Here is a 26041-nt window from a genome sequence, read left to right on the forward strand (position 1 = left end):
TATTAAGAGTTTTGCCAATCAAGAGTTACCATCTACCACAACTAAATTGCCACTATGATTTAGCAAACTGGTCTTTCCCTTCTTTTGCAGGCCAGACTTGATTACTGCATAATTGGTCAAACTCATGATGTCTCACTTGTCAAATTGCGTACTTTAGAGTGACATCGTAAATTAAATGTACAAGCCTACTTTGTTTAAAAATGCGGAAAAGATTACAGGTCTGATTTTCCGTGGCATACCATTACATTTCCAAATCATCAAGTGATGCTTAAATGATTTAACTTGACAAATTAAATCGATGTTAAGGGGTAAAAGGTGTTTGGCAATGTGGGGGTTTCATCAGGTGCCATGCAAATACAAAAACTAATTTGTCAGCCTGAGTTGCAACAAATGACCTGGTTGTCTCTGGAGAAATGCATCATGGGACACCTGGACAGAGGCGTGGGTTTGATAGGCCTGACAGAAAGCTGGCTAAGGATAAAAAAGATGGGAGCAACAAAAGGATGGATTTGATATTTCCATGTGGGGACCAACAAAGCCTCACCGTTGTTTAACAGCAGAATTCTCCTGGGTTTGTGTATTGAAATATTTGACAGTCACAAAGCTCTGGAACATACCTTGACATTGTAGGGGATGTAATGCTTGGCCAGCGCTTCCGGGGTGTGCATCCATGATTTATCTGAAAAGATACAAACAGCTCGCTCAATAAATCAGAATCAATGGTCTCATTTAACAACATCGGCAGAGGCACAAACATCAGTATCAGTGTTTAAATCACAGAAAAAGGGGCGAGGACTTAATATCATAGGACACTGAAAAACATCCCAGAAAAAGGAAGTTAGGAACAGACATTTGAATTATATAACAAGCTTTCCAAACCAAAGAGAAATGTCAAAAGTCGACCTGATCAAAGCTTTGGCTTTTTAGTTAGTTTTTGTTTAACAATGTTGATTTCACTGAGAAAAATGCTTTTTTACTGGAACAGCTTCACTCTCCAACACATTTACAATCCCAGTCTGATTGGTTGGTCGCTGAGTAGCTTCGCTGCACAGCCGGGGGCTACAGGAGGTTCTCAAGGGCACATTAAAAGTGGCAATTAGGCGAGGGGAAATGCTGCTTTCACTCTCTTAAATGTGTCGACACATTTTCTGTAATGGTGGGGCGAAGGGAGGAGGGGCACAGTCTAGCACACGTGTGAATATTGTTTGTCTGATGATGGCCAGTTGGAACACATCGTCCAACCAGAACCCCAATACATTAGTATTTCTTCAGAAAACAGAAGAAAACTATGACGTAAAGTCATTACATCTAAAATGAAATTGCAAAGATATAATGAAACAATTGTTATGATAATTACCACAAAGGCAGTCACAAACCAAATGAGCAGAGGGTCCGAGGTCACTATGGGTCATTGATCTTTTCCCGCATTTCTTAATGATCCACTGATTAAGCATCCATTTCCTCCTTCATTTCCATTTCATAAATGACTTGTCGGCCTGCAAATGAATCCCGGGACCAGAGACACATGACCGTGACCTTGGGTGCTCCTGTAGGTCGGTCGCGGAATCAAGCCTTGACGATGTGAAACAACTTGATCTTGTCCTCTGCTAACGCTAACACCTTTGTTTACACTGATGTTGTTGGCTAAGTGGCTTAATGAATTCCAAGTCTCTTCTAATTAGTGTTCATTTAGTGCCCTGCATTTGCTTAATTGTGATTGCTTATATTTGGATTAGCCGTCATATTATTTACAAGGAAACCAATGCTTGTCGTGTTTAATTCCACCGAAGTCCATTTAATGGCAGGAAATAAGAATGCAGTACCACTAGCACACTTCGGATCCTTTCCACTACTCAACATTGTACACATTTTGAATTGAACAGCTGTGCAATGAGATTATCCCTTGCTTGCACCTTGCAACCGTCTCCTCCAAGGTTCAATCAATATGCTCTTGAATTAAAGTTGATCGAAGGATGATGCATCTCCTCCTCTCCTGTAGCGCTAAGGAGGGGTATAAACTGTACATTCCAAAATGAGGAAGGTGGAGAGTGGTGAGGGCTGACACGGCGGCATGGCAGGTAGGCTGACACTTTTTCCAAGGCGTCAGCACACACTGTACTGATTAAAAGAAGGAGGGTTGGTGGGGAGGGCAAACTTATTTCTCTCACTTTGCTGCATAAACTGGCATGTACGTGAGCGCGCCAAGATTGGTACAAGTGCTGTCTGGGTTGCAAAACGTGAAGAGTAACTGTTGAGGCGTGAGGATGAGGTGGCAGCTGAAGGTCACTCTGTGAGGCTGAGTTGTCAGGTGTTGGATGGAGATGAGGGACAATTCACGGGATGACAGAAGAAGTGTCGATTCCTCTCTGTATCGTACTGCAGGCAGGTCTCTGGAGACAGGGTGGCATTGTTTCTGATAGATTTTTGTTTCCTGTGGGACCAGTAAGGATGTGACAGCATAAAGGTCACATGTCCTTTATGCCGTCACCCTCCAGCAACTACTGTTACTAGATATAGCTGACGTCATCTTTCCCCTTTCATATTTTTGCAGTTTCTGAACATTTCAACATTTCTGATCCTGACAATAAAAATCAGTAAGATTAATTATAGATTGTTTTTAAGAAGAGGATGTGGTTACTGTGATATCACCCATAATGCATTTTGTCATTACATTGTTTTCCCAACTATGTTCCTTGGAACCAGAAGTGAAGCAAAAGGCAACATTTATTTTTAGGCAACCAAAATGTTACAATTACCTTTGAATAACTTAAAACCCAAACGAGGCGATACTGTGTTGTAGCAACCTGTCAATCACGGGCAAACAATGTCCTAAACCCGGCTCTATCATCTAGTTCACTCCAAATTGGACCATCATTTACTAAATTAACATCATAACGCAAGGACAAAGACTTTCAACTATAGCAAATGAGATCATAAACTTGTCAGGAAATAGTTACTGAGGCAGTCAAATGAAGTGTGTGAAGTAGGGTCAGTTTTTCATAGACTTCTATACAATTTGACTTATTTTTACAACCAGTGGAGCAACCCCCTGCTGGCCAGCAGAAATAATGCAAGTTAAGAAGTTTCTGCAACTCCATCACTTTTGAGAGTTTGATATTGTGTATTCACCATCCAGAGCTCTTTGTCCCCATTAACCTGAGCAATACACAGAAGTGTGTCTTTAGTTGAGATGTGGTATATTGCCCTCGGCAGTGGGAAATAGAAACTTTGTTCTGTCTGATGAATGCAGACTCCATTACCTGTTCACAGACAGAGAGTTTCACCTGGCTCAGTTGTTTTAATTCCCCCCAATGCGTAGGAGGTCGCTTTGTGTCTGATTTGTTTCAGGCACTGCTGTGCTTCAGATGTTATGTTCAGTAGCTGTGGAGACGGATTGTATTCATATTGTTTATAAATTGTTTGACTTTATTTGAAATGCATGGAGGTGTATTATAATTTATGTATTTGTTGCTTGTGTTATTGCTCCAGCTTGTTAAGTTTGCAGTGTCTTGTGAGCCCCTGGGGCTGGGTCCCATTTGGTGCACAACTCTGAAAATAAATGACTTACTAAATAAATATATGTATTAGCAAGTCTGTGGAATAGAATCTACAATAATTCTCAAAGATATATTTCTCTAATTGCACAGAGCAGAGGTGCGTGTTTTTTTCATAGGACAAACAACAGCATTTGTGTTGCTTTGGCTAATAAAAGAGGCTCTGAGAAGGAATGCTGCAATATGTCACTCTATTCACATGAAGCGTTGGGCAGTTCACATCAATGGAATATTACAAGATATAAAGTTTCTCTAAGCTATGACTCACAAACCAAAAATGATGGAAATTACTCCTTTTTAAATAAACAACACATTTTATAGTGCAGAAACTGCACGGCCTACCAAGCCTTTGTATCGTGGTATTCTTGGGAAAAGAGACAAGTAATTTGTGAATGTATTGATGTTTCGATCTATCAGATCTTTACCACTAACTATCTCTCCTTATCTACAAGCTAACAGTTGTTGTTTCCCGTTATCTCACATTCTACTGTGGATCCAGGCACTGAGGTGATAAAGGGGCTTCACAGTCAATAAGATATGCTCCCGAAGGACCGTTGTGGCTGAAAATGAAAATGTGCCGCCGAGCAGGCCACATGCATTATACATGCTAACCAGCGGTGTATGTGAGGAGGTTGATCCAACCTTGGAAGGTAAAGCAATGTGGTTCCTTGGGGACTATTATCTCAGAAAAAGTAGTTATTATATTACCTCCTACCCAGGCTCCATATTGTCTGTTACATACATTGCTCCTCATATGCTCTTATGCATATCCCTTTTCACCTAAAATATTGTAAGGTCAAAGATAATATCTTACTGAAAATAATTTAGTGAAAAAGAAAAATGGCCAACAAGATGTTTTCAAAGCAGCTACATTTTTTAAAACAATTGCCTACGAAAAAAGTGTTTGGCATACTCCAAATTAACCACCAACATTAAAACACGTTTATTTAGTTATAGTCTATGTATTGTCTTTTCGTCTGTGCAGTTCTTGTAAAAAAACAGATACAGATAAAGGGTAACATATAGTTTACATAACTATTACTACTACTACTACTATTACTACTACAACAACAATAACAACCCTATGTAAAACAATATATTTTTCAATTAATAAGTGTTGTGGTCTGCCCTCTTTAATATTCTCCCAGCTCAGCTCTCATAGAGCTTGAGTGCTGCCCTATAAGTACACAATCGTTTCTATAGGGTCTCCAGAAGTGGGCAGGCAATAGCTTCATTCACTGCAGTGCTCAATCAATGACACACAATGAATGTGCTGGGTATGCACAGCTCTCCATCAGCAGAGACGACTTTAGAGAGGCTCAGAGCAGAGGGGACAGGACCACACTCAACTGAGGCCAAATAGGACATGTCTTACTTTGAGGTGAAGCATTTCAAACTGTCAGGGGAAATACATATCCATCTAGTTCCATATGTCAACTATGTTTGACATAAATAGTACAAATCGAAACAGTGACAGTGGAATGGAAATAGAGGATTTAAATGAATTCCTCAATCGTCACACAAATATACATGTACACCGAAATGTATTGTCCACATATACCATTATTAGAAGCAGTGCGTAGCTTGTATACAGTGCCCATGCAGGGAACAGGAGGTGAAGTTGTATCTTCCAAAGTACCGGTCAATCCTAAATATTGAGTTTATTCCAGGTCACAAAGTTTTATCATTTACACTTACAGTAAACCTGGGGATTTACCACAAGCTCCCTACTGTTTAAATCATTGCCGCTAATAAATAAAAGCAGGGGTACTTGCTTTATGTCAGCATATTTGATATATGGTAATGACCACATCAAACCTCCACACAGCTGTATCAAAGCAAACATCACAACTACAGCACGGCACAGTACACTCTGCAGAGTGAGGCACTTCGTTCTTCATCCTACCTGCACCTATACCAGTGCTTGTGAAATTCAATGCAATACAAAATATATACTGTATCCTGCTGCATCATGTCAGCAAATCTGATACGTAATAAAAATCTAATCACACCTGCACATTGGTAACAAAACCAAACATCAAAACCAAAGCAGGGCTCAGTATTCTGCAGAGTATTGTACTATATGTTTCAGTAAATATGCAAAGATTAGACTTGAATAACTGTATACATTCACAAATGTGTAAGCATTAAATCAAAAGCAGGGCACGGCAGGCTACATGGGATAAAGTCTTCTCAACTTCCATCAAGTGTTAAAGTTAACCGTCACTAAATAAGAGCCTCATTTTATACACATTGATAAAGATACCGAAAACATTGAAATGAATGGTGAAAAAAGCTTATTGTCAATATTTTAAAACCCTCTCCAAATGTTGACGAGGCATGTTTTCATGGGAGTTCAGGTCTTATTAACCGGGCCAAGCTTCTGGGCTGCACTGTAGTCACACCATACAACAACAACGCTGTAGTATGCATTATACAGCCTGACTGAACTGAACCTCTCTGACAGTAAAAAGTGAATATCACAAGGTCCAGGATGGTAGCCACGGTTTCTGTCTGGATTCATGCAAATGTGATTTATCCTGTAAGTTCATATAAAGCCACTTCTTCATTACGCTGAGAAGCTATTGAAATTGTGCACTCAATTTAATGGGGAGATCAACTGCTACAAATATGTCTGGTCCATTCAAGGCTAATACGGATTACACAGAGGCAAGAAAAGAAACGCTCAAGGATCGTGGACACATGGATTAGTAAAGCAGCAAAACGACATTCAGGCAATGACACGCACTATAAAGCACCAAACTCTCCTTTAACATCAAAGTGTCCTTCCAATTATGCATGCCTTAATTACATTTAGTGAAAAAAACCCACTATGAATGTATCTGGTTTCCAATCATATTGCTAACCATTCATTACTTCTTGAGCAGGGTACATTTCTGGAGCATCATTCAGACGCATTTATATTGTCCAGCATCAAAGCTTACAAGGCCACGAGGAAATGAAAAGGCCTGTGTATCCTCTAGCCATCTCATTTTCTGTATGAGCGCGTTCTGTCGATTCCATCACAATGATGGATAGAGGACATCTGACCTTAATAAAAAACTGTTTAAAAATGATATGAATGTCACCATTTTGATGAATAAGTGTCCATGACCATACCCGAATGATCCGTCCAATCACTTTTGAGTTGGCTCGGTTTCACTAGCCATCATTGACATAGAGATTCTGGGAGTTCTGAAATACGGCCATTGTTCAAAAGTGAGGAAACAAAGTAGGAAATATATTTTGTAGTATTATTTTGTTTAGTTGAAACACAAAATAATGATAGATTCACAATGACTATGTTAAATATAATATATATATATATATATATATATATTAATATATATATATATATATATATATATATATATATATATTAATATATAACATTTAAAAAGTAAGACAAGCACAAATTACAATATATCAGGGGGGAACAAAGCAAGTTAAACCGTAACCCTATGTTCAATACGGAAACACTATACATTGAGTTTGTTCTGTTATTGGTAGAGGAAGGAGAGCACAGGAGAGATATGAAAAAAGAGAATATCAGCTGTTATAGAATGTAGACGGGTGCACTGTCCCCGTCTCGTGTCTAATCACAGCAAATTGGATTGTCATTTCTGGGATATTCTTCTGCTCTACCATGCTTTATCACCAGCCTCCATCTGTTGCTGTGACAGGATTGTGAAATATGTATTACTGCAGTCAATTAGCTCAGATATGATGCAGCACACTGCACTGACCTCGATGAAATTAAACAGGATTTCTCCAGCTCAGAAAAACACACACTGTGGCTTCAGTTTGTGTGCGTGCTTCCAATCATTAATAAGTCTGGGAGTTTCTTTAATACATCACCGGGACATTGTAACTGGACATGTAGCAATTTCTCATTATCAATCAATCAATCAATCAATCAATCAATGTTTATTTATATAGCCCAATATCACAAATGTTACATTTGTCTCAGTGGTCTTCACAGTGTGTACAGAATATCAGTATGACAATACGACACCCTCTGTCCTTAGACCCTCACATCGTACAAGGAAAAACTTCCAGAGAAAACCCACAGTTTAAAGGGAACATGGGAGAAACCTCAGGGAGAGCAACAGAGGAGGGATCCCTCTCCCAGGACGGACAGAGGTGCAATAGATGCCGTGTGTACATCGAAAAGATAATACATTTACAACATAGGTTATCTTAACTGTTACAACTATTCGTTAACCCTTTGTATGTAATAGCACTGCAACAAACATTACATTTTATTATATAAATGTTTTAATGCCACCTTCATCCAACATTTTATTTGTTCTTATTGTTACTCCACAAAGATTCTCCTTCTTTGAGGTCGAGGGACTATGTGGGATTTATCTAGGATTCTTTTTTAAAGGCTTAGTTGAACACTCAATTCTGATTGGTCAATATGGACATTCAGCAAATCCTTTCAATGTAACATCAGCTTTGGCTGAACAAAACAAACGTTGTCCTTCCCTTCAGAGTTTTCATTTGTCATACAAGGACAAGAAAGTAGTGCAAAGGGAGGAAAGACGTTAAAGACACAAAGAGCTCCACAACAGAGAAATATAAGATAGAAGTAAACACCAACGGGAACACAGTTCCAACTGATGCTATTCAGTGGGATGTTCTATTTTCTTTCGTAATTAAAGTTCTTCAATCAGTACAAACATGTTAATATCAATATTTTGTGTCAAATGATTGATTTACTTAGTACGAGTTTGAGTCAGGGTCTGCAAATGATCCCTTAAATGTTGCGGCAAACACCCTAGATGGCAACTGAACCAACAATCAGCAAACCAACATTCATCCACTGTTGTATATTTACAGATATAATAGGTAAAATAACATAATACAAATATGGTTGGGGGTTTTGTCTTTTGGATGTCTTATTAAGACCATTATATTTATTTTGACAATTCCATGTCATTTAAAATGTCACAGAATATTGTTCATCAGGTTTACCATCTTGTGGCGGTATGCCTCAGCTAATTGGTCAATTAAGCAATAGCTCACGACCGTTGCGTAAAAAGGAGGGTTTCTGCCCCGTTACTTCTATGCAGTTTGCTTTTCAGCCCAACTGTATATAGTTAAATCGACCAGACTTCTTTCTGCAGATGTGAGCATCCTTAACAACGGTCAATAAGTCCTTGCTGCACATTATGGCTTACATGTTTCCATCTTAAGCTTTGTTAGTTGGTTAGTTTCGTAACGGACGTAATGTAACAGTTGTAACGGTTGTAGCTTTTCTCAGACGCGGAGGGATACTGACTTGTTGTGAAAAGTAACTACAATTCTACCCGTGATATACGCTCATTATATCACGGCTAAGAACCAATCAGATTGCTTGATTTGACTTGTCCGTTTTATAAGTTGTATTATACTTCCATGTCATCACTTCATTATTTTAGCCAACTAAACTTTTTGGGGAAATTGTCATATCATTATGTCCCAAAAAGACCTTGGCTTTTGTCCAAACATTTCTAACCGGCTTATCCAAGTATAAGTGGGTACAATATGTGCCAAATATGAAAAAAAAAAATAATCATCAAGGTTTTCTTTAGATATCTCATCGATGAGAATGAAAAAAATAAATGCCTTTGAACTTCACCATCCTTAACACCTTAATTGCACGAACCAAGACTTTCCAACTCAGGACTGTTGATAATTTGTAGATAACCTCCACAACATTCACTTCTTTAAAACATCCGCCTCCACTTCATGGTGAAAACCACTTTGTCTTGTAAATGTTTAAGCCTCAGACTTCATGAACTCAAATGTAAGAGGAGCACAGGATGCAATTAAACTTATCTTACTCACCTGCTCATCAAAAACAAGCCTTAGCTAGTCTGTTGCTGGAAAATGTTTGGCCTTCAATGTGGCTAAATATCAGTCATCAATAGAAACGTTTGGTCTCATTTTGAAGTCGAGCATCTGCAGATAAATACCACATGCAGAATGTTATGATGGAGAAAGAACATTAGCCGGGGGAGATCTGCAGTCCAATAAGTCCAATAAGTGCACTTTTCTAGCCTGAGTTCTGTTTTCTAAACTGCTGCTCTGTGGCTAACCAGAATTATGTCCAACTATTCAGTGCAAGTCACGTCTGAGAGCACGGAGCAATAAATACTGTGGATACAAATGATCAAAATCCCTATTGGCATTACCTGCTCGGTGTGATCAGGCCCACAGAACACAGCCAGCTACAAAGATAAAGAGGGAGGTAAATCAGGGGGGTGGGCCTTCTGCCAGAGACAGGCTTCACTCTCACAGCCAAGAGGAGCAGAGGCACGTGTGACAGGTGCAAAACATTAAGAAGACAAACAACTTTTTCACACGTGTTGAACTCTATGTTGACAGTTACAGCCATACATATGAAGATGGATTATCAGTAATCATTTCAAAAGGACACAGACACATTGGATTAACCTTCAGCAGCGTTTTTATGCGTTTTAATGCCATAGAACACAACCTTTGACGTATTTGCCGTTTTGGCCCCGTAAAGTGTGTTAAGAACCTTGACTCAATAGCTTGGAGGACTCAAATGCACAACCCAGAGACAAAAAAGGTTTGAAGAAAAATAATCTTTACTTGCAAAAAACAAAATCACTCTTTTTTAGAGGAAATAACAAACTGACAAAAGTAAAGCGCTCTCATGGAGGAAAAAAGGCAAAACACTGAATCTCTTTAAGCAATGGCTTAGATCTGGCTTCTTGGAGCAATGAACAAGACGAACCGACAACTAACAAGGGGAGACAGGACAATATATACATGAGGTAAGTGGGCACAGGTGGAAACAATCAGGGGCGGGGCAGACACTGACGATGGCGGGAAAAGGAACCAGAGCAGGAAGTAAAGGGACCTGGAATGAGACAAGGTGAGTACAAAATAAAACAGGAAGTGGAACATAAACTAAACTAACATGACAAAACTTAACATAATTGACGGGACACAACAGTACCCCCCCTTCTAGGGCCGACTCCCGACGGGCCAGGCTGCTCAGGGTGACGATCATAGAAGTCACTGATGTGTGTCTTGTCCACAATGAAAGTTGAGGAGACCCAACAACGTTCCTCAGTGCCGTAAACCTCCCAATCGACCAAGAGTTGTCATCCTTGGCCCCGTTTGCGGACCGCCAGAAGTTTCCTGACTGTGTACACCGGGCCACCTTCAATGATCCGGGGTGGTGGAGGGGGCTTGGAGGCGGGAACCAGAGTGCTCTCTCGAACTGGCTTGAGTTTGCTCACGTGAAAGTGGGATGGACCCTCAAAGATCTGGGGAGTTTGAGGCGCACAGAGACAGGGTTAATGACTCTTGAAATTGGGAACGGACCCACAAACCTCGGTGCCAACTTCTTGGAGTGAACGTGTAGGGGTAGATCGTTGGTAGAGAGCCAGGCTTTCTGGCCCGCCCTGTAGAGGGGGGCCGCACGCCGGTGACGATCCGCCGCTGACTTCATCCAGGTCGAGGTCCGGAGTAGCGCCTGCCGAGCACCGGCCCAAACCCGCCGACAGCGCCGGACCATGGCGTGCGCGGATGGAACTTTGACTTCTTCCTCATTAGCAGGGAAGAGAGGAGGCTGGTACCCATTAGCACACTGGAAAGGGGAAAGACCCGTGGCAGCCGAGGGGAGAGTGTTGTGGGCATACTCTATCCAGGTAAGGTGATCGCTCCAAGTGGTCTGCTTCTGGGACACGAGGCACCTGAGGCATGTTTCAAGGTCTTGGTTCAGGAGCTCTGTCTGACCGTTGGACTGCGGGTGATAACCGGAAGATAAGCTGACGGTGGCGCAGAGGAGCTGGCAAAACTCCTTCCAGAAGGCGGTGCGGTATGCTAGTGGTAACACGTCAAACATGCTCAATCACATCCGAGTCAGTCTCAGTCCCCAGCGAGAGGGTTTCCTCGACGGCAGGTGACATACAGTAGTTACCGCCAACAGACCTGAACTCACTACTGACAACGTAGACAAACTCATCTTTTTGAAGAAAAACTTGAAAATAGAGTAAAGCTTGAGTACCTTTATTTAGGCATAATGGCCTCACACACTCACAAGTTAATTACACATGTTACACATTGCTCCTAAAGGTACAGATTTTATTTTGTTTTATATTTATCATTGTATTTATTTAATATTTTGACATCAGGAGATGTTATACAGTTCTGTATTGCCTTTTATTGATTGTGATTCAAACACTTTCTTATTATTATTTTAATATGTTCAAGACATTCTTTTTAGTTGTACAGCTTATTTAACCTTTTTGTTTGACATCAGCCATTATAAATAATATGGCCATCTGCGTGTGTGTGTGTGTGTGTGTGTGTGTGTGTGTGCGTGTGTGTGTTACTGTTTGTGGTTTGTTTTTAACTGTGTAATACAGTTAATGATTCCAAATGTTAGAGTTCCTTATTTTCATACCAAAACATGCACTACTGTTACAAATAAATAACAGCAAACAAAAGTATGCATTTGGGACTTTTTTTTGCTTTTCCTTGTTGTACCGACGTAATAATGTTGGTAATTACATCAACTTAATATTGTGTGTAATTTGAACTCTGATTTATGCGTTAATTGACTTAAAACTAAATTCAAGTTGTAGTAAGTAATGCAATTGGCTTGATAACTTAATTGTTCTACACCTTGAGTTAAGGATTTCAAGTCCACTCCCACTTAACATGCCTAGACAAGTTCCGACAGTTAAGACAAATATAAATACTATACAAAGGACATTTTTAGGTGAGTGTCATCTGTTGTCATTCAAATACAGTAGATAGCCTTGTAGTTGCACTGTATAGGCAAATTGCTGTTTGACCAACATTAGCATCCTTTGAACTGTGAATAGTTCTGTGAGAGGATACAAAGTAGAGGCTACTGTGAGAGTACAAATACTTTGGTTACTACAGTGATATCGCTTTTTATTCAAAATGATTCTTGTGAAGCAGATCAAGGTCATGCTTCTTGAGGTAGGATCCTTATTTAGAGTTGTCATTGAAATGCAAGTTGTTGGCAGTCTCCCATTCAGAATATATTCATTTGGGTCATTTCTCTTTTTTTCCTTTTTAAAAAATAGCACAATACAATTGAAGTACGCAGAGAACTATAGCCATCCGCTGCCTTGCCGTGTACCTTGGAGAAAAGGAAGAGGACCTTTTCAAGGAGTTTAGCGACGTAATTCAAAATCTTGAAATAAAATAAAATCCACGGGCACAGTGACACAGGACAAAAGCACTGCTCTCTGTCAGCTACATTTTGAAGCATATTGCACTTTTGGACACACCCCAATCAATAATATCTTAGCAACGTTCAGCATGGATAGGTGTTGACAGCAATGGCATAGGAAAAGGATTGTGTAACATTTGAAAAGTGGCTTCTGCTCTTCACTTAACCAGTTCACATATCGTATGGAACCTGCTAAAAAGATGAGAAGGTACCCTAAAACTTGCACGGTTGGGATTGACAAAATCTGTCCACATGCATTTAAACACTAGGCAAAGTACTCAAAAGCACCTCTGTGTGTCTTCAGGACCACATTGCCTTGACAACACACACATGCAGACTCAATAGGTGAAAACAATACCAGTGTTGCTTTAGCAGCTGGTAATAATGACTCTGAATTCGCTAAGAGTGACAGTTTAAAAAGTATGCAGTTACCTAATTCATTATCTCTGATGCGCTAACCTATTATTTAATGTGCTTCAAAAAGGACATGAATATCGCCTTCATCAGTGACCGGTCCACCCAGGGTCTGACCATACGATGGCAACCATCGTGGTCCAGGGAAACAAATGAATGAGCATTTTGCGTTAAATGTGTTCATACTGTTTGAAATAATGACTGTCTGCAGTGTAAACATCTTTGTTACATCTTTTGTGAAATGGATGTGTGTGATCTGCAGACTGGTGGCCATTGAGAGTTTGTTTCTGTAGTTTTACAAAGACTTTACAGATGTTAGATATCTGCCACTGGTTTTAAATATGCAAAGGCCTCTAACTTCGTTGTGATGGCAGCATGTATTTGCTGTGTCCCCATGTCCCATGGAAATATGGCTAATGTGTTTATTTTAGGGCTGTCAGTCGATTAAAATATCTAAAATGTATCTGTTCTAAATGTACCTTAGAGGAATATTTTTCAAGTTTTGAATACTCTTATCAACATATGAGTGGACAAATATGCTTTATGCAAATGTTTATTATCATTTGAACAATGAAAAAAATTCTCATGAATATTAAACACAACAACCTCTGAACTTTACAAATATTCGCCTCAATTCAATCTGGAACCTCTCTCATTCAATAATACAATACAAAGTGTGTGTGTGTGTGTGTGTGTGTGTGTGTGTGTGTGTGTGTGTGTGTGTATGTGTGTGTGTGTGTGTGTGTGTGTGTGTGTGTGTGTGTGTGTGTGTGTGGTGTGTGTGTGTGTGTGTGTGTGTGTGTGTGTGTGTGTGTGTGTGTTGTGATGGATCGTTGGAGCTATGTGCAGCTCAAGGCATATGCTCGAACGGGAGCTGCCTGGACGCTGCAATCATGTTGCGCACTATCCGTGCTGAGTGTGCTGACTTGTTGTACAATGTCCCACTGTCTGGCTTCCTGCATAAAGTCAAGTGCTCGCCGAAATGTCGCTCCTCTGTTTTCATTTAAACAGCTCCTTATATCCGTTAGCGCAGCTAGCTAGCACCAGATGCTAACAACAACAATGCACGTAAGGTCTCTCTCTCGCTCGCTCGAGCCACACATACACACACCCTCCCGGTCCTCCCGATGGCCAGTCGGTGCCTGCCGGTGAGCGTGGAAGTGTGGTCTGCCACAAGCGGGCAGCAGGAGCGGGGCTGTCAGCATCAGCTTGTAGATGGTATTTTAAACTCGATGCGCTCTGAAACTACGGGGCGGCCGAGGAAAAAAATACACATGCGTTAATCGCGTTAAAATAATTAGTGGCGTTAATTTTTTTTTGTTTTGTTATTAATGCGTTATTAACGCGTTAACTTGACAGCCCTAGTTTATTTATTATTTGTGGGGCAATTTAAATTTGTGTTATTTATCTTTTTTTTCAAGATTGAAATGAAGCTCAGCGCAAGTTCTTTCAGGAAGACTGGGTGTGTATACATTCACTCCGCAGCTGCATATAATCAGCTCATCACAGGCGTTCTCTTTAACCTATTACATTTCACCTCATTCTCCAGCAGCCAATCAACGTGCTGCAGCCAAACTATAAAATGGTTCATGCACCTTATCATATGGCATGTGTCAATACATGTTCAAACTAAATGAATTCTCTCCTGATTGAAACATCATGTGTTGAAATAAACAACTGCAGTTCAAAATAAAAAGTGAATTGCCTAATACTTTTGTTGTGGAATCAATTAATTTCTTTCTTTAAAGGCAAAAACATGAAAAAGCTAAGAAAAAAAACTATTGAATACAATATATTTGAAGCAACTTCATTTATAAATGGTTGTCAACTTAAAAACGTGCATCCCGAATGAGGGTAATTAAGTGCATACAACTTAAAATTCCTTTCAAATCATGTGGTAAAACAAGTTGGAACAACTTAATCTTTTGAGTAGTCAACTTCAAAACTTGTGTTTATGCTACCAAGTGGTAATTAAAAACACCTCTGATTGTAGAGGAAAAGCCTTCTCCCCTAACTCAAATAACTTTGTTGCTTTCAGACAATTTCATTAGAAGTTGTTAAGCTTAACTCAATAAACATTGATGCAAACTGTTGCGTTGATTTTCTTTGTTGAGCCAAGGCATTTGTTTTTAGAGTGCTTGTTTCCTTCGTATTGTCTTTGTGAGGCGAAAAATGCCCGATGGCACTGATGATCACACGAAGTAAAGACGAAGATGACAAGATTTGACAAGATGCCCTCACAATTGCCTTACGAAGGGCAACATGGACACACAAATTCAACACGAAAATGAACCTTCGCAAGGTCTTTCGGCAATTTTTTGACATGCCAAAGATTTTGCCACCGCTCACGTTATCGTGTGTCCACCTGGTGTCAATTTCGGGACAGTGTGACAGGGGCTTAACAGGTTAAATACCGGTGCAGTGTGCACATTTCCACTGGGTAGTGTTGTCTTAAATCGCACACAGCTGCTGTGCCCTCACCAAAAGTTATGATAGCTCTTGTTAGCTAGCTAGCAAGGCTATCAGTTGGGGAACCAAATAAATACATATTGCCTAATTAACTCAATTAAATAAATAGTGGTACATTTATTAACCTTCCTGGTGTCCTTCGGTCGAATATGAAAAAAAGAGCTTATTTGATATTATTGGCATAAAAATAAGATGGAGTGTTCCATACTTTCTTTTTCATGAAAAATGTATGATCACTACAAACATTGATTGATGGGTGTTCATTCAAATTTCAAGCATCTGTGGTTTTCAATTGGTCAATTTTGATTGAATTCCTCACTGTACTTGTGACAGTAACTTGGAAGTATATGATTATCCATCAAATTATTTGCAAAATAGGGAGATATTGTGAAAAAAGGCCAACATCTTTAACTTTTATTTGCTTCGTTAACCGAAAAGACACAGCATAAATAAATTAGTCGAATGTGAAATCTCTACGAGAAAGTCAACTATTATTCAGGGGGGAGGTTGTCAGATGCAAACAAAACGTCAAATTATGTTTCTGACTGACGTAAAACGTTTCATCCACAAAGTCAAATTTGGGAAGAAACTGAAAAGTCATGTTTTCTAAGGAATCAAATCTTTGAAAGAAACAATCTACCAGGCTCGTCTAAATCTATTCTAATACGATTCAAAGTCCTGCCCAGAGGAGCAATTATAGCATCTTCTTATCGTCCAGTTCGAGATACCAGCTAGTTAAAAAACCAAACCTCATTTAAAGGCCTTTGTTCACATTGTTCAATTAAAATCTTTAAAGTTTAAACTTTAAAGTAACGTTTTATCTCCTCATCAACAGCCACTTTGTAATGGCGAAAGGAACAAATACTGAGGTCCACTGAGCATACATGCCAGTAGATTGTGAACGCTCCCAGATATTTTGTATATTTTGGCACATGCTTTCAAGTAAAAAATCTTTCTATATCGTTCTGGGAGAAAAAGCTATCTTTTGTTGACCTTTTGAAACCATTTACTATACACTGACTGTAACAACAGAAATGTAGAGAGAAGCCTTAGGGTCAGGCATCTGTTGGGGTTTAGAAATGCTAATGAAGCATGGAGTTCAGATAACTGTTGTCCTGTTTGTAAAAAAAGGCTTTAACACACTTTTATGGCAGAGGGGTGAATGGGTTCAGCTCCTTAATTTGCAAAGACATGCATAACAAGTATAGAGATAACTGTATACTGTACTGTATAGTTAACTCTACTTCCTTGCTGCAGGGGCTCTTATTATCTGTCTGCTTCCAGAGCCAACTTTAAGATTTGGCCTAGTTTAAGCCACAATTACCTTTTTTCAAAATGCCCCCACAATATAGCCACAGGCAGATTTACAGCATGGGTATCTAGAATTCACAGAGAAAAAAATGGACTAGGGCCATTTCCATCATGCGCAATCAAGTGGAAATGGTAAATGAGGTGTGAAGGGACTATGCGCCCTCCATGATCATCTTTAGCTTTTTTCTATGGAGTTGATTGGGTAACATCATCAGGCCAGTTGCAGCACCTGGGCCCGGACACTTTCCCCAGCACCGTCCAGGGCTCCTCCAGGTCTGTTGATCAGCACCAGAGGGAGCAGGACAGATGGTGGTAAACACTTCAAGCTGTTCTGCAAACTGCACTCCCAAATATCCTTTCTGCTGCAGTCTGGCAGGGTCACCTCAACACTCTGCAGCGTTGCACAACCACCTTAAATGTCCAACATGTGAACACGTGGCATGTTTTTCTGCTTGTTTTGACAGTTCTGCACATATTTTATGGAAAATAATCATTTCCCTTTGGGCTGTTTTTATTGCGACCCAGTGTCAGTGATACAGCCTTTGAAGTCACCCAGTATGTGATATTTATCCAAATAATAAAATCATCTAATCAGCCAGAATAATAAACACAAACATCACACCATTTATTTCATTTGGAGCTTTCAAGTGTGAAGAGATTATTGTCCTGCCAAATTAATGAATTGCATGGGGCTTCAAATTAACAAGGTCATCCCGGAACTTTACAACTCTATTAGCTGGTAGTCTCATTTTTATTTAAGTGGGAGCACACTCTCCCGCCCCCCCTCACATAATAGTTGGCTCAAGGAGAATCCTAAATCACGTTTTCACTTACATACCCCAATAAATCACATGACACGACCTGGAAGGTCTTTATTGGCTGCCATACATCGGGATGACAACTAGATGCACAGCCTTGACTTGACTGACTGATCTGTGGCAGCTTCTAGTGCCGTATGTTGCCAGGCGACAGATTGGAAAGGTATGTGTTGCCTTGCATCACATTACTAAGGGTTACTGATGCATTTTGTGACCATCAATGGACCCGCTGCAGTTCGCCTACCAGCCTGCCATCGGGGTGGATGACGCCGTCATCTACCTGCTGCAGAGGTCCCTCTCCCACCTGGAGAAGGATGGGGGGGGCACTGTGAGGATCATGTTCTTTGATTTCTCCAGTGCCTTCAACACCATCCAGCCCCCACTCCTGGGGGACAAGCTGCAGCTCTCGGGGGTGGATCACCACCTCACCTCCTGGATCCTGGACTACCTCACCAACCGTCCACAGTACGTGAGGACCAGGGAGTGTCAATCAGACACCATCATCAGCAATACGGGGGCCCCCCAGGAGACGGTGCTGGCACCGTTTCTCTTCACCCTCCACACTGTAGACTTCACCCACAACACTGCAACCTGTCACCTGCAGAAGTTCTCTGACGACTCCGCCATCGTTGGCCTCATCTCCAACGAGGACGACAGGGAGTACAGGGAGCTGACGCAGGACTTCACCCTCTGGTGCCAGAGGAACCACCTCCAGCTCAACGCAGCGAAGACCAAGGAACTGGTGGTGGATTTCAGACGGCGCCAACACTCCCCCCGACACCAGTGAACATCCAGGGAGCGGACATAGAGATTGTGAAATCTTACAAATACCTGGGTGTTCATCTGAAAAATAAACTGGACTGGACTGATAATTCTGCTGCTCTGTACAAGAAGGGACAGAGCAGACTCTTTCTGCTGAGGAGACTGAGGTCTTTCGGGGTGCAGGGGGCACTCCTTCACACCTTCTTTGACTCTGTTGTGGCATCAGCCATTTGTTTTGCCAAGCTGTCCTCCCTGCTGGACAATATGTCCCACCCCCTCCAGGACACCCTGTCCTCACTGTGCAGCACCTTCAGTGACAGGCTGCTGCACCCCACCTGTCACACAGAGAGATACCGCAGGTCCTTCCTTCCTGCAGCGGTCAGACTTTACAACCAGCACTGCCCCTAGTAGACCCTCCTACACACACCACAACACAGACTATAACACCCCTTGCTGCTAAATACAAACCAACTTTGTGCAATATGTGCTATATGTGCAATATATATATATATATATATGCCATTAATAACTGTGTAATTTATACCTGGCCACTAAATCAATATATATATGCCGTTAATAACTGTGTAATTTATACCTGGCCACTAAATCAATATATATATATATGCCGTTAATAACTGTGTAATTTATACCTGGCCACTAAATCAATATATATATGCCATTAATAACTGTGTAATTTATACCTGGCCACTAAATCAATATATATATGCCATTAATAACTGTGTAATTTATACCTGGCCACTAAATCAATATATATATATATGCCGTTAATAACTGTGTAATTTATACCTGGCTGCTAAACCCTTATTACTGTTAGAAGGTATGTATCTTGTATTTTGTAAATTGTGTAACTTGCTGCTGTTAAATACCATCAAACTATGTGCAATATGTGCTTTATGTGCAATATATACACATGCCATCTTTAATAACTGTAATATATACCGGGCTGCTAAATCCTAAGAACTGCTACAGGATTTGATTTGTAGATTTGATACAAAGCTCTTTCCTGCTGTAACGCTGCAAATGTCCCCTGTGTGGGACTAATAAAGGTATTCTGATTCTGATAGGATACATTTCTATGTGTTTAACGTCTTTGTATTTGTCTTATATTATAGTTTGTGATGCGTTCTGTGAGCATTCTAACGGCTAGATTAGGTAACCCGGGTCGACTTAGTTGAAAACAACCATTGTGTGAAAGCTTGGCAGGAGTCAGGCTTGTTTGGGTTAGTGAAGAAAATATACGAAAATATACCCTGGGTTTGTGGAACTGGCTTTGTAGCACAGGCATCAGCTTTTTGTTCACAGTTCTGGTTTAAAATAAACAAAAGGAAATAAGAAAAAATACGAAGGTCATTCTGACCTCAGCTCATAGATGGTCAGGGATACATGATTCCCATTTTTGAAAAGTACAGCAGGACATTTATGTTCAAATAAAGGCCTTCTGTCAAATAGCATTTCTTTAGTATTGTTGCTTTCATCTCTTTCGTGTTGTAGATAGAGAAATGTCATTTAAAGTTTAAGAAAGTTTGTGAAAAGGAACTTTGAATAAACTTCCAAAAGATTGGGAGACACAATAGAGACAGATTAGAAAACTGAGCCTAACTTTTATTATCTAGTGTGGGTCAGCACATATTGGATCCTACGTTTCTGACAACACAACAGGGCAGAACTCATATTAGACACCCTATACCGCATAGAACTTGTTTCTTTAGAACCCAACACTTCCCTATTGCAGACTTTCTTTTCCCAGGCTGAGATAACCCTGTTAATGTCTGGGAATTATTTCCAGAGCCAGGCTATATACAACTGTTTTCAAATGCTAAGCACTGCAGTGCTCCTTGTCAAGATTACAATTATCTTAATTGTGTCAATTGGTGGTGCGTTTAATGTCTAATTACATTTAAACGAACACTACTGAAAGATTGTTGATTTTTGTCCAGGCCCCCTTAAAAGTAAATGTTAAAATAACTTAATATAATTGTTTTCTTGCAGTAAAAATGGTCCCATATCAAAGATAGATCTGAGTTTGCCAGACCCCATAGTTTTCTTCTCTAAGATGTCTAAAGAGTCAGTTGTTGTAGATAAAACAGGCGATGCAAAACACCATTAACTCGATGGGCATTTGGTTATTTCTGCTCACCTTTTTTCCTGTTGAAGGCGCGGTTCATAGTGGAAAATGTGCGTCTCCGAGGTGCCTCCGGAGTGTCTGCCTATAGTCCACCTGGAAAAGCAGCAGGGAGAAAACGAGTTAAAAATGGCTTTGACCTCAGGCCTTCACTAAAAAGACCGAATGTCTGAACACATAGTGTTTTGCGGAAAAAACAGAGTGAGGCAATGTTTAGCTTGTCAGAATATGTTCCCATTTAACTCCAAAACCATTTACATTACGGTTGTTTACCACTGGACAACATCACACTAATCATCTGTGAAGAATGTATTTCAAATATGGTGATATGTCTTAGAATGGGGATATAGGCAAGTCATGTGTTTTGCACTGTAAAATGTAACATTATTTTATTATCATTTAATCAGCAGTAGGGTATATCTTTCCGTGAATGTGATGTTTGACCTTCAGTGTAACCTTTATAAGCAACATTGGCATTTAGTACACTATTATTCTACTTGCGATTACAGAGTACAAATAAAGTAAAAGATGAATGTGGGCTGTGTTCATGTTCAGTTTTTCTTCTTTATTTAAAATGAACTGTATTCATAGCAGTGTTTTTGCCTTTAAACAAAAACGGGTACATTACATTGACACTGTATTACCAAAAAATAAGCCATTTCCTTAATAAATATAAAACTTCTGCCTCAACAGCTTCTCTAAAATGAGACACTTTCACGTATATTCCCCATGAGAGTTCAGCAATGTAGAGGACTACAAGGACCAAGTGTCTAGTGAACAAGGTAGCTGTCAGCGGGCTCCACAATCAACATCCTTTACTCTGTTACCGTGCACGAATATGCAAAGATTACCGCATACCAGATATTTCAATCTTTTCCTTTGCAAATGAATTAACTTGCCCCATGGCAATTTTGAAAATGAATTGAATTATTCCATATTTGGCATTTTCCATTTATCAAGGGAAGCCTGAGAGATTACAAGATTTTAGTCAATTGAATGACAAATCCTGCCTTGGAAACAACTGACAACATGCATCCCAAGATAAACGGCTCCACATTTTGAAACAAGATATGATTTATGAAAACGGTGGTAGCTGACAGTATATTACATTTAGACATAAGATAACAAAGAGTCCATATTTCTGCCTTATACTCAAATTAAACCAGGATCATACCAACCTTCAACATGTTTTAAAACTTGAAGGGAAGTCATTTTAAAATCAAAGTTTTAGATTAATTGTATTAAAACTTGTGTGAATTCCCCAGTCAGAGCTGGTTGATGTGGTCAGGGAAAGGGACGTTTGGGGCTCTCTGCTGGAACTGCTACCTACGTGACCCGACCACGGATGAGCGGGAGAAGATCGATGGAAGGATGGACAACTTCGGAAAAACAAACCAATGGGCTAAACAGGCATCGTCCAGAGGGATTTAAACGAGGGTTGGGTCTGGAGTTAGGGGTAGGATAAGTAGGGCTTCCAACCATTGATTGATTGATTGATTGAAAATTGTATTAACAGATTGCAGAATGGGTACAATACAGTACAGCTCAATACACACAATTGTTAAGGGGATGCAGACCAGAGAAATACTTTCGTCTTGTTTACATCAGGGTCCCCCATTTTAATTCATCATAACATATATGACATTCATAATATACAGATAGATTACATTTTCATTTTAGATTCATTTTCAATTCATCATAACATATATGACATACATGACATACAAATAGACAGTACTGTTACATCTAGACATTTATGACATACCAGATCTACAAATATACAGTACTGTTTGTGAGTACAAAAATAGTCTAAAAAGAGAGTCTAAAGCATATACATTGGGGGGGGGGGTGGGAAACTGTATATTGTAGGGGGTTAGGTTTGGACATTTACAGGGGCCAGTTTCGAATTGCAGTCTCCCGTAGGTAAAAGAGAGGTTTTGAAGGTGGGTAGTGATTCACATTCCTTTACAGCAGTGGGTAGGGCGTTCCACATTGTTGTGGCATAATTACGAAACGTGTTTCGTCCCTTGTTTGAGGCAAATCTGGGTTTAACATAATTTGTGGAGCTCCCTCTGGTGTTGTGGTCGTGGTATTCACTGACCTTTGAGAAGTATTTTGACATGTACATGGGTACTTTAGTGGTGTAGTGTATCTTGTAGACCAGGCCCCATTGCAAGTTGCTGTACTCTGTCGTCTACTCTAAGCCATCCTAGGTTGTCAAAGTGGGCAGGGGTGAGGTGGGTTCTAGTAGTAAGGTCAAGCAGTAGTCTGACCAGTTTGTTTTGTGATGTTTGTAATTTTGTTTTTAGCGCCTTTGAGGTGCTTTGGTACCATGAGGTGCAAGCATAGTCGTAGTACCCTTGAATGAGTGCTCCTGCCAGAGTCTTCAGGGTATTCTTGTTTACCAGAGGAGATCCGGTACAAGAATCTAGTTCGTTGGTTGACTTTTTTGATTACATTGGATGCCATTTTGTCACAAGAGAGATTTGCCTCTAGTATGGAACCTAGGTATGTAATTTCATCTTTCCTTGTGACAATAATGTCACCCACTGTAACTGAGAAGCCGTCGGTCTTGCTGAGTTTGTTTTTTGAACCGAAGAGAATGGACTCTGTTTTACCCAGGTGTAATGATAGTCTGTTATCGGCGAGCCAGGTGCAGATTCTGCCGAGTTCCGAGCTGAGGGTTTTTTCAACCTGCAACCTGTTCCTGTCAGAGACCAGCAGGGCTGAGTCGTCCGCGAACAGGAACAAGTTGCAGTCACAAGCTGACGACATGTCATTTGCATAAATTAGGAACAGTAACGGTCCTAGTATGCTTCCTTGTGGAACACCACAGCTCACTGGGAGGGGGGGGGGGACAGAGTACTGTTCACCTCCACCATCTGTTCTCTCCCCTCCAGGTAGGATTGCATCCAGCTCACCGATAGACTATCAAAACCAACTGCTTTAAGTTTGTCAATCAGAATGGAGTGATTGACAGTGTCGAAAGCCTTTTGTAGGTCCAGCATCACCATGCCGTAGTATTTGCCCGCTTCCACCTCTTGTTTGATGTGGTCGTTCAAATAGAGAAGGCATGTGTCAGTGGAGTGGGATGTTCTGAAGCCAAATTGGAATTCGTAAATTAGATTTTTTTCCGCGAGGTACTTTTCGACCTGTTCGTATACTATTTTTTCCATGACTTTCGAGATGGAGATAAGAATAGAAACAGGGCGGTAGTTGCCTGGGTCCAATTTGCTGCCCTTTTTGTGCAGGGGGGTTACTCTCGCAATTTTGAAGTCTTTTGGGTACGTGTCCCTGTTTTATGGAGACCATAAGCCTAACAATCACCAATTATACTTGGGTTTGCACAGGTGTGTTTTCTAAAAGCACAGGGGGCAGTGGTTTTACCACTCCCTACATCCCAATTTAAAGCAAATGGACCAATTCACGATTATTAGGCAGAAGAAAATGGCAAGAAGCAAAAAAAGCACCATACTCAAAAACTGTGGAAAATATGAGCCAACTGCTTGCAATTTCCTCCTCTCAAATGCAGGTAAAAGCCAAGTCTTAACAATTCACGTTTCTGACTAAAACATTTGGAATTTAGCTTGGCAGGGACTCTTTGAGGAACTGAGCTTGACCTACTTTGACCCTGTCAACTCCCTCAGGCACAAACAAAATTGTAATAAATCCGGATACAGAAGTTAAGACATAAATTAATGTTTAAAAAGGTTTATTTGAGCAGTCGGAAGTGCCAAAGCAAAAGGCCCATTTGCCAGTACATTGTCTACCCTCCATCAGGGGCGGACTGGGACAAAAAATCAGCCCGGGAAACTCGACCGGCCAAAATCTGTACCGCTAGTCAATTGTCAACAGGGGGGGGTGCTAGTGAATTGTCCGACCGGCCCACTTCGGTACCGGCCCACCGGGAAAACTCCCGGTATTCCCAATGGCCAGTCCGCCCCTGCCCTCCATACAAACAACAACAGTAAGCAGGTCGGCTCTCCATCTTGCATCAGAAAACACATTTTTGTGTAATGTGTAATTGGAAAATGGAATTGTATGGAATGAGACTACATTTCAGATGATTTATTTTGTATCCTTCCTCTCATTGGGTGGCAGCTTCTCACAATAATCTTTGCTTGTTACATCATCTGCCACTGTAACAAACGCTAAGGGAGTATATTCTGCGTAGTGCCTTTTGTGATGCTCAACTGCAATTATGAGAGTGCAATTAAAAAAATTAACAATTTTGTAGCGGCAATTTTCCACCAGCAGTCGTTGGGGCTGAAAAATAAGCGATCAAAACTGAAGTATGTGGAAACAAATCGATCACTGTAAAATGGGAGGTAATGGGTCATTAGCTTCGACTGAATAGCAGCGAAGTGCCACTGCAAAATGATGGAGCTATGCTATCAAGCGAATAAACTGTATATCTGTTAGGAGAGGATGGTGAAAATCCATCCTTTAAACATAGAGACTTTGGTGACACTGCTCCAATTATTTCAGATTTTGCATTGAACAGCCTTTTCAAACTTCTTAAAAGGGGAAGGAAAAACATCTTAGCTGCAGACTGTACATAATAAGACATATAATAATATACGACATATGATTGAGGAACATAGTTTGCAGATACAATGTATGTGGTTTTTCACAGTAAGGGGGTATTTTAATGCAACAGAGGCCCTGCAAAGGGCTGGAGAAAAAGTTAAATGGAACAAGCTTCAGGGTGGAGACTGGGACATTCCTCAGTCTGCCAAAACAGAATATCTCTGCTGCTCAAAAAGACAACTTGCGGTTCTTATTTACAGGTTTAACATGCTGCTGTTAACATGGTGCTGTTGGCATGGCCGATGAACAAGGACACTGCTATTGTTTACATTTCACCAAAGCTATCGAGGGTGGAATTCTGCACATCTGAGCACCAAACTACTCTTCTGTATCTGGACAGACAAATTAAGACCTTGGCAGTGGTGGCCTTAGTATTTTAGAGAACCAGCTTTTTGGATTTAAGTGCACTGCTGTGTTCCACTTCAAAGCAAAAATAGCAATCATTGGCTGAAAATGTAGAATCGTATTAAGAAAATACAGCTTTTCTGCAACGGGTTCTGGTGGCATAATGATGAATGTTTTTATTAAAACCTGGGGAAAAATACCAAAAGAAGGTTTTTTGTGGCAGGGGATTTAGACTGCCTCTCTTCATTCCCATGAGGAACATAAAACAAAATATTTTTAACCAAGTGCAGCACTTTAGAGGTGTGGTACACCTTGAATGTAGCTTAAATAAGCCTTTAAATACATTCCCACAGGGGCTGCGTTTCAGAATATAAAAAATAAATGGCATAAGGCATGTTTGACA

General features: G+C 40.4%; 1 protein-coding gene across 6 annotated transcripts in view; it reads right to left on the reverse strand.

Annotated features, from left to right (window-relative positions):
• Window positions 1-26041, reverse strand: part of LOC117549523 (PTB domain-containing engulfment adapter protein 1) — a 154670-nt gene that overhangs the window by 35533 nt on the left and 93096 nt on the right. For all 6 annotated transcript variants that reach the window (XM_034221518.1, XM_034221515.1, XM_034221514.1 and 3 more), the window contains 2 exons: window positions 20719-20799; window positions 618-679 (listed from right to left, as the gene is read on the reverse strand). In XM_034221518.1, the coding sequence (XP_034077409.1) occupies window positions 618-679; window positions 20719-20746 (90 nt within the window). In that variant the 5' untranslated portion in view covers window positions 20747-20799. The remainder of the gene's footprint in view (window positions 1-617; window positions 680-20718; window positions 20800-26041) is intronic.

This window comes from Gymnodraco acuticeps, unplaced genomic scaffold (assembly GCF_902827175.1).
Source record: "Gymnodraco acuticeps unplaced genomic scaffold, fGymAcu1.1, whole genome shotgun sequence".
In the NCBI taxonomy this organism is placed as follows: Eukaryota; Metazoa; Chordata; class Actinopteri; order Perciformes; family Bathydraconidae; genus Gymnodraco; species Gymnodraco acuticeps.